Raw genomic sequence first — 9,584 nt, 5'->3', positions numbered from 1 at the left:
CACCACTTCTCCTTCGAGGAGACCACGGCCACCATCCACCTGAGCCTGGAGAACAAGAACGACTTCGACCTCGGGCTCAACCTGCTCCAGTACGAGATGTGGCTCGGCGACGACAGCGTGGTGGAGGCGGAGCTCACCGACTCCACCAGGATCGAGAAGCAGGGGATCACCAAGATGCAGATCCCCTTCACCTTCAGGCCCAAGGACCTGGGATCTGCCGTCTGGGACATGATCAGGGGCAGGGGCACCGGCTACAGCATCAAGGGCAAGATCGATGTCGACACCCCCTTTGGCAACATGAAGCTGCCCATCGACAAAGTCGGCGGAACCACTCGCCTCAAGAAGGACGACGACGATGACGATGTACGTATGTCATTTCATTTCGTAGCATCTGCTGCTCTGTTTTCATTGTTTCCTCTGCATCTTGCTCATCATCAGACCAGCTGGACCAGGCTAGTCCTGTTTTGACTAGGATAATTGACAATGGAAGAAATTGATATGGTGTTGAGCTATTAGTAGGAATGCAATAGCTGAATTACAGCCCTCTCAAATTTTTTTCGATATTTGGTTCGACGCTAAAAATAGCACACAACCCAACAGAAAGAGAAGAATTGCCCTCTGTAATTCAGCATTTGCTGCTCTGTGTTGATTGTTGCCTCTGCATCTTGCTTATTGCTGTGCAACCATCATACTAGCTAGACCAGATTTGTCTTGTTTTGACTAGGATAATTCACAGTGGAAGAAATTGATATGGTGTTGAGCTATTATTAGGAGTGCAATAGCTGAATTATCGACAAAGTCCGATTTTTTGTCTGATATATATTGGTTCGATGCTAAAAATAGTACACAAGAAAAGATTGATGTATATCATATCATTTGCTGTTGATTACTGAATTTACATCTGATTGTGCAACCATCACCTACTAGCAAAGCTAGCTAGAGCAGTTTGATCTTGTTTTGACCAGGATAATTGACAATAGAAGAAACAACTTTGATATGATGTTGAGCTGTAGGCGTGCAAAAGCTGAATTATAGCCCTGTTCTGAATTTTTCTGATGGAGGTTCGACGCTAAAAATAGTGCAGAGTCATTTTTGTTGTTGCATTGCTGCATTGAAGCTCTGTACACTCAGTCATTGCTTCTCAGCTTGTTTTGTTCGCTTTATGCTCTGGTTCAGTCGAAACTCGCTAATAGAAATACTTGTGTTTATTTCTTGTGATGAAATTCTGCGTTGTCAGTGGCAGGATACAGCCCATGATCATGGATACCACCTTTCAAAATCTTGTGACATCTTTTGCTGATTAACTTAGAAATCATAATTTTGCCATATCAGATCTGAGCTAAAAACCACGACACCTGTTTAACATCCGGGCGTTTACTATGTATATCCAACTTATTGGATGTAAAGAAGATAGCTGAATTTTGATAAATTGACCTTGAGCCTTGCTAATATCTTCATTTGAACTAACCTTACAGGAGTGAAGTGCTGTTACTGAACATACAAGATAGTCAAGCAGGGAGCCAGGGAGGATCCAGCTGAACTCTTTACTCTAGCTTATGGTATCTTTGTTGATGGCATCATCCGAACATCGTCAGCGTTTTTATGTTTCGGTGCTCAGTGTTCTTTGCGGGAACTCATCCAGTGTGTATTCTTTCTGTGTTAACTTTGTCAAGTGGAAACAGACCTGAAAATAAATTCCATCGCCCCTTTCTTGTTTGTGGGGTATGATGTTAGCCTTCTTCATCCAAAATATTGTGTCCATGCCTGCTCTTTTTCCGCACCCAGTCAGCGAAGATTAATCTCATACACATCAATGGATACAGATATAGTATTTTCAATCATAAAGACACTAGAGCTGTTCAGCAAATACAAATTATATTTTTGAATATAAACACATATTTTTTTCGTCAGCCCCGCACCAAATTCAGCTACTTTACATTTCTGTACAGCTCCTGGCTCTCTTCACTGTAGGATTATGATCAAACAAACAAAGAGAAAAAATAGTCAGACAGCTAAAGAACCTACATTTTGTGGTTTCCCACTGTACAAACTGCTTGCCTGCGATAAGCAGATTTTCCTTCCCATGACATCAGCCAGCGTGCTTACTCACCACCCCTCTCACGACCATCATCGTAGTCGCACAGTCGGCACCTCTGACCTATGGATCAAACTTCAGTTGACGTGCTCCTCCCATGTACAAAAATATACACTTCTCTTCAACGCCCTTCTCTTGCCAACCGATGTACAGCATCTCAGATGCGATTTGTGTCGATCGGTCGACATTTGGCGGTCACTTCTTTTTCCGTTCTTGTTCTTCGAGCTGATTCCGAAGATTTTTTAAGCCTTGCACTACTTTAGGTTTCAGCTTGTGCTGAAAAATCTTTCCTTGCAATGATGTTGACCTGCCAAATAGGAAGCCCAAAAAGATTGGGTTCAAGTTGCTACTAATTAGCAGCTATTTTGAGTTCTTAACAGAATATGGTACACGGCCGTTTCTAAGTGGTTTCGCCTGGATGCTCAAACTGAATAAGAAAGACTCTGAACCTGATTTCCTTCAGCTCTTCGTCAAGCTCCAGTTCTGATTCTTTTATCTGCAGAACCATATGACAGACAATTTGTTGTCAGGTGATCTGCGCAGGGAAAATGGAACTCCCCTGTTAGATAATTGCATCGGCATAAAAGAAAAAAAATGGAGTAGCATATATTTACAATATCTGTCTTTATACTAGGACAGATGCAATCATGCAAATGCCCCAAGTTTGACCTTTTAATATCATATTTACCTCACATGGATTTAAGAACAAAACATAGCTACCATGGCTATGTCAAGACATTTGGTAGAAGATAAGGATGAAGTGGCAACAGCAAAATGGATATAAGATATCCAAGTCAACATAGTTCTTCGAGCAAGGGATGCCATGGAAGCAAATTAGTAACAACTAACAACTAACCTCTTTAACCAGTCTTTTAGAGCTCCAAATAAGAGCACCCTACAAAACATAAAACAAGAACATGCGTTAGATCATCAAGAGTAATATCTGATGAAAAACTCCAAGCAATATCCTTGTCTACACATAAAGCTTCAACTGCTTCCGAGTACATCTAGTTCAGGTTGATAACACTCCTACAAATGACCACACCTGTTATTTTGTCAATACATCAATTATTCTCAGTTGCACTTTTTTTAGGCGATCTCTTTGGAAGGGAATGATCTGTTTTCCGGAAGAGCTATGCTACCCAGCGAATTTTCTAGTGTTTCCAGTGAAGCAATGCAGCAGAACATAGCAAGAAAGGTACAATATCTAAGTCCACATGCTGGTACATGAATGTTTGATGGAAGAAGTCCCAACAGAACAAGGTAATCATGAGGCAAAAACATACTTCACCATGTGATAATTGTTGCTCCAGTACATCCGACGTTACAACCCAGACCTTTGGACATCCATCTGCCACCAAAGCTTCAACCTAAGTTAGTAGAAAGAATCAGTGTAAGAAACCTCTTTGTAAAACTACACATATAACAAATATTTGGAATGATGGCACTCCATGCCCATTTGATTAAAAGATCACTTATTGGTGCTATGCATGTAAGTTTAGTAGTAGGATCAAAATTTCCAAAAAATGCCCATAACATGAAAATATGGTGGGGGAGAACCTAGAGTGCGGCAATTTCAGATTAGCATAAATCGTACTATAATCATTCTAGTGATTTTCCTATGTTAAATGGAGATTTGAACAGTTGGGCATGAATAAACAGCTAGTAAATATGCCTAGGACATTCCTGCTGGTTGAAACCGACTCAACTATTTTTACGAACAGCTTTAGACTTTTAGTGACACAATCCTCATGGAAAAACATGGATTTTTGCCTATTAAACTTGAATATATGCATGGACTTTTCACTGGCGTGAATTCATGGAACTGATCCACAAAGAACTCTGGGGCATTCTTCCTCAGTTCCATCTAATGGAAAACTTCATAATTTGATTTACCTCCTTCTCAATCCAACAATCAGCAGATAAGTCAGCAGAATATACCACATCAACCCTGTTCAAGCAAAATTAGTTCGTTAAGGTTCCCCTAAAGACCAACTAAAAAGGATGGTTGAAACATTCAACTTACATTTATTCTATGACGGAAATGTCTAGCATAAAGCGTCAATTTAGACATGTGGAAATGGTCTAACACAGCAATACCTTACCCTTTATAAGTTTCAGTGTGTGTTGATTGCCCAGACAATGCAGCATCAAATACCACTACAACTTTTATCTCTGCAAGCATCATAGCGATGAATGATATAAGATAGCTGATGTAAAAGAAAACCATATGGCCCTCGAGAAGAAATTATCCATTGCAGTTACGGTCTTAGAGAGTAACAGTAGATTGCACTCCATACTTGGATAGATACACATAGTTACAAGTCGTAATTAATTTTCTCTAACTACAAACCAGAGAATAAGCAGTACAACAGCCTATCAGTTTCTAACAGCAAAATAGACAGTATAGTTGAGACATGTGACCTTTCTTTTTGTTTGAAGAAGAATCATAGCTGAACCATACATAATGGTTTAATCTTGTAGTACAAACCTCGTACTGCACTGAATGATACCAGCTCATCAATGAGCATCTGCCTCGCAATTCCTTGATTCCCGTTCAAGAAATCACTCTTAAGCTTTCCCCAGTAGCCACATACATTGTAGCCATCCACAAGAATAACCGGGGAGGCGATCTCCAAGTTGCCGTCATTTGTGCTAGATAAAACGAGAGCACAAATTCAGCAGACTCATCGAATCACCTACCTGCTAGACATGAAAGGAAAGACAAGCCTAACCAGGTAAGAGTGGCAGAAGGGTCCTCGTAGAAGTCGGTGTCATCAGGAAGCACCTCCTTCATTATTTTCTTTTTGCGGAACCTGGTGGCAGGCTGAGGCCCGGTTGTTTGCTTCCTTTCGTAATCCTGAAAACCAGGGTAAGATTGTTGTAACAACTGGTGTGCATTTATCCGATGAATGGGCAGGACAGGACGCTGTTACAAGATTCAGACATATCTGAACACAGTGGCACTAGATGCATCCGATGATCCGACCCCATCAGTATCTGTTCCCATGTCTAAACTGGTTGTCAAAATTTGTAACGATGGGACCAGATAGGAGACTATACTGAAATAATGCTGCTGTCCTTTCTTTTCTCTCTCGTCTCGTCTGAACCGAAACTGAATGCAGGAAGGCCTGTGCAGTAACAGTACCTTCCAGAATTTCACGATCCTCAGGTTCTGCTTGACGTTGGATGTAATCCTCGGAGGCCGCCGGTCGACCTGCAAACAATGAACCAAGTGCGTGAGGAGGACACTCCCAGCGGCACATACCCTGATCACTGGCCTTCCAGATTCAAGACAAGAACTCCCCATTTCTAACTAAGAACAGCATCAGAACTTAGTTAGTAATGTCCGTTTTTTCAGTCCCCTTTCAACATTTTTGCTCATCAACGGAAAATAAGAGCAGTGAGAAGATTGATCTATCTTTGATGCTGCGCCGGACTTCAGAAACTGACTCGTCTTCTAGGTGGATTGATTGCAGCGGGAGGGGGTGGGGACTGAGCTGACCTTGTTGGCGCCGGAGGAGGAGGCGGCGCCCCCTTTGGTGGCCTTCCCCCTGCCCTTGTCCTTGGCCATCACCACCACGATGGAGGTCGCCGAGTAGGCGGCCGAGCCCACCATCTCTCCTCCTCCGCCGCCGCCGCCGCCGCTCCTGACGTGTGGTGGAGGCCGCGCCGAGGAGAGGTGGGTCACTGGGAAGGAGAAGAGGGGAACGGGTGGTCGCCTGGTCAGCGTGGCGTCGCTGTGGCTTGCGAGCCATTCATGCCCTCCTGTGCCTCGAGATTCGCGCCATCCTCGTTACAGAAACATATATACTTGCGTTTTGGTCACAATATCTCTCTCTTATTTTTAAGTCTAAATTTGGACGTTGATTAACCAGCAGAGTAATAAGAATAATGTACCGCAAACATATCACAGGATTCACACCCAAAAGTGAAAAACACATTTCTTTTTACAAGACCCGAATCCAGGGCTCGACCCTAAAGACTTCCTACGATGTTTGGCTAGCATTTAACCATACGAAATGTGTTTTAAAATATGAATTGAAAAAAAAAATTGATTGTCAATCTCGTAACACACATCTGACTGAAAACTACTCCCTCCGTCCCAAAATACTTGTCATCAAAATGGACAAAAAAGGATGTATCTAGAACTAAAATACGTCTAGATACATCTCCTTTTATCTATTTTGATGACAAGTATTTCCGGACGGAGGGAGTAGTTTCGTAAGGAAAAAAAAACCCAGTTAAACCTAGCCGCCACCGGCGCTAAGATTTCTTGTGCCTTCCGTCGGCGTCGTTGTCGGTCTGCCTCGTCCTATGTGGCCTTAGGGCCATGGAGGGAGGGCCTCGTTTTCTGATATATATATTTTTAGTTTTTTTAGGGTTTGTGTCCTATTCAGAGAGGCGAGACGACAACGACTCTTTGAAGATGGAATGAGGTTCTCCCCGTCTAACCCTCGTTCCAGCGGTACTTCTAGCATCGTTGGAGGGCGTGTGGAGATTTGTCTCCGGTGGATCTCGTGGGATTCGGTAGGCGTTTGTCTTTGATGGATCCATACGGATCAGGTCTTTGTTCGTTAGTGGTCGTGTGTGTACAAGTTAGATCCTTCTGATCTACGCTTCTCTTCATCGATGACGATTGTTGTATTGGTGCGCGGTCCTCTAGGGCCTTAGCACGACGACTTCCTCAACTGTCTACTAAAACAACGTTTGCCTGGCTCTAGTGAGGGAGGGGCGATGACGGCGGCGCGCCTTCGGCTCTCTTAAGTGCTTGTAGTCATCGCTAAGTGATCTACGAACCTGGATGTAATTTTTACTTCTGTTTTTCTTTGTACTACCTTGACAGTTGATGAATAAATTAGAAGTTTTTTCCGCAAAAAAATTAAAATAATAATCAATAGATATTTTACTGTTGAACAGTCAAGATATACTCTATATTTATGAACATGCTATGTTTCATAGAAAGAGTTTTCCTTATTGCAAACCACACATTAGTAGTTTGACACATCATTATCTTTTTGAGATGGACACTATGCATTCGGTGCGAATAGAAACTCTATTATTTTGTGTGTCATTTTTCGGCGAAAAAGCATGATTGAAAGGTTGCTTTCACACAAACCAGAGTTGTATCTTTTTTGTAAGACTTATTATACTCGTTCCTACTCCCTTCATTCTAAAATAGATGACTCAATTTTGTATTAACTTTAGATGACAAAACCCTTTGATCGGTCCTATGTGCCCCTCTTCAGTTCACACGAATACAAAGAGGAGGAGATAGCAAATATAGGGCATGCCGCACTGAATCCCACTAGAACTGAAAAAAGAAGGCTGTGCAATAGCTAGATTGCGTTTGGTTCCTCCAGTGAACAAGATAAGTGAAAGGTTTAAACGATGAAGGACAACATTATTTACAAAATGCATGATAAAGTAAAGCATCTTTTTTAAAAAAAGAGTTAAAGTATGGTTTCCAATCCTGGTGGCGTGGATTCCTCTTGAACCACGGATGCCCTAAAGTTGATTTCGCACGGCCAGACGACGAATCGTACACGTGTACTTGCACGAAATTCTTATCATCCTATATATGGATTTACAAAAGAAAAAAAGTGATGCGTGTGTGCGTGTGCGTGGACGACGTTGACTTTTCCTGCGTGTGATAGCTCTGCCCAATTCTGTAGGCACATCGGCCGCCACGTAGCCATTTTCATTACACTAATACTTCCTCTGTTTCAAAATAGACAACCCTACTTTATATTGAAGTTAGTACAAAGTTGGGTCATCTTTTTTGAAACGGAGGGAGTAGCATTTTCATTCTTCGTCGGCTGCATACATGCCTACAATCATTTGCATAGTGGGAGTTTAATTTGTTCGAGTCAAACCGTAGTTTATATATAATGTGGCTAACCGTTTATGCCTTTTTATCGGTTGAGGGCGGTCCCGAGATGATCGTCCCAGCTCAGCAAAGCGGGGAGCTGCCGGATTTATCCCCGGATAGCAATGGCTTCAGATTGTGCCTTTGGTTTTGGGAATCTTTTCCTTCTTCTTTTCTTTTGTTAGTGGGATATTGCTAGGCATACCACCATCACACCGAGGTATGTACATGTCCACGTCTCGAGACATTCCCATCCTGGCCGGCCATTTCTCGTCGTGCTGAAAGGTATGCGATGGATTGGTGGAATGTGTATTGTAGATGAAATGTTTCTTGCAGTGTTTTTGTTGGGTAAATGCATGTACAAGAGTGGACCGGTGCGCGGCAAATTTACCTCTCTCTATTTTTCGCCCCCCCCCCCCCCACCCCTCCCTACCCAGTTCCCTTCCTCTCTTTTCATGTTGCCGGAATGCGTATGTTTTCACCCGACTTAGTGATTGGCGCCTCTGCTTGCTCCATCGCCGCCCTTCCCCTGCCGCTAATTCAACGCTTGGCTGGGCAGATCGGGTCGGGCGCATGCGGCGGTGGCCTCCGGTCATGACCTGGCTAGGGTGGTCGCCTCGTTGCATGGCAGCGGATACCGGGGCGGCGGCCCCGGGCGATGGCAGCCGGTGAGGCCCAGGTCGTCCTCGTCTGCACAGCATGGAGCTACCCATGTCGAAGGCGGAGCTGCTCCGGCGGCTTCATTCCCGGTTCCCGTGCGGTACAGAGATGGTGAAGAGCGTGCTTGGGATTCATCCTAACGGCTCTTCCGGCATTTGACGCGGTGGGATGGCAGCCCTCCCTCCATGCTCCAGTGGTGGCTCCCTTCGGCAGTGGCCAGAGCGTCAGGCTACACCGCGGTGGCAGTGTGGCTGTGGATAATCGTCGGATTTGGGCGGCCAGATGCGGGGTTTTGAAGGTGGTCTTGTAGATGCACAATTGTCGGTTGGAGTCTCGTGCGGCAGATCCGGGTGAAGATCTTGTCTTCGGCAGCTGGGAAAAGCCTGTGATGGACGATGCAATGGCGTTGTTTCCTTCTTGAAGGCATCATCGAGGTGAAGCTCCCAGCTCCTCCCGCTACATCTGTGGGAAACCCAAGATCAGTCGATCTGATGACGGCATCACCCTTATGTTGTTCCCTCCTTGGGGCCACCATTCTTGGAGGTGTGCATGGCTTGAGGGACCAGTGGACAGTTTCATCGGTGGAGCGGCTTTTCATGTGACGCATCGACGACGTGAAGTCTCGGTGGCGTGGTGCGGCATGGTCTCGGCGACTGATGTGTGATGATGGACACGCGTAGGGAGGAGGCATTGTCTGGTGCCGTGGAGGCGTCGACGGCAGGCAAGGTCGATGGATCAGTACCTGCTCTGAAGATGGATATGTGGAAGACGTTAGCGGTGATTTCTGAGAGTGCGCCAGACCGGTGTGTGCCCCAGACCTGGTATGAGGCTTGGTTAGGGTCTCCGGCTTTAGATGTTAGGCTTAAGTGAGAGGTTTGGATATTCGGCTCAGATAATCTGCATCCCTTCATCAAGTGTATAAGAGTACTACAACTGTTGTCAAGATGATGACTTGAGACA

The 9,584-nt window shown here is 44.4% G+C and overlaps 2 protein-coding genes across 4 annotated transcripts in view; one reads left to right on the top strand and one right to left on the bottom strand.

The window, feature by feature from the left end:
- LOC125551380 (uncharacterized) overlaps positions 1–1,750 on the top strand; it is a 2,662-nt gene extending 912 nt beyond the window's left edge. For both annotated transcript variants that reach the window (XM_048714582.2, XM_087519155.1), the window contains 2 exons: positions 1–363; positions 1,476–1,750. The exon at positions 1–363 is cut by the window's left edge. In XM_048714582.2, the coding sequence (XP_048570539.1) occupies positions 1–363; positions 1,476–1,481 (369 nt within the window). In that variant the 3' untranslated portion in view covers positions 1,482–1,750. The remainder of the gene's footprint in view (positions 364–1,475) is intronic.
- Positions 1,751–1,856: 106 nt separating this feature from the next.
- On the bottom strand, positions 1,857–5,884 carry LOC125551383 (yacP-like NYN domain protein). 2 transcript variants are annotated; one of them, XR_007302496.2, is made up of 10 exons: positions 5,601–5,884; positions 5,244–5,312; positions 4,831–4,955; positions 4,587–4,750; positions 4,201–4,270; positions 3,992–4,046; positions 3,382–3,465; positions 2,952–2,990; positions 2,545–2,630; positions 1,857–2,402 (listed from the first exon to the last, which is right to left on the bottom strand). XR_007302496.2 is itself a non-coding variant. In XM_048714584.2 (10 exons), exons 1-10 carry the CDS (start codon positions 5,712–5,714, stop codon positions 2,291–2,293), a joined length of 879 nt encoding a protein of 292 aa, XP_048570541.1. In that variant the 5' UTR covers positions 5,715–5,884; the 3' UTR covers positions 1,857–2,290. The 2 variants fall into 2 exon arrangements, 1 of the variants encoding a protein (XP_048570541.1); XM_048714584.2 differs by having other exon boundaries at positions 2,545–2,591.
- Between the last annotated feature and the right edge of the window lie 3,700 nt (positions 5,885–9,584).

Source organism: Triticum urartu, chromosome 4A (assembly GCF_056163025.1).
Source record: "Triticum urartu cultivar PI428250 chromosome 4A, HENAU_Tu73, whole genome shotgun sequence".
Lineage (NCBI taxonomy): Eukaryota > Viridiplantae > Streptophyta > Magnoliopsida > Poales > Poaceae > Triticum > Triticum urartu.
This window is presented reverse-complemented; position numbering and strand designations above follow the sequence as displayed.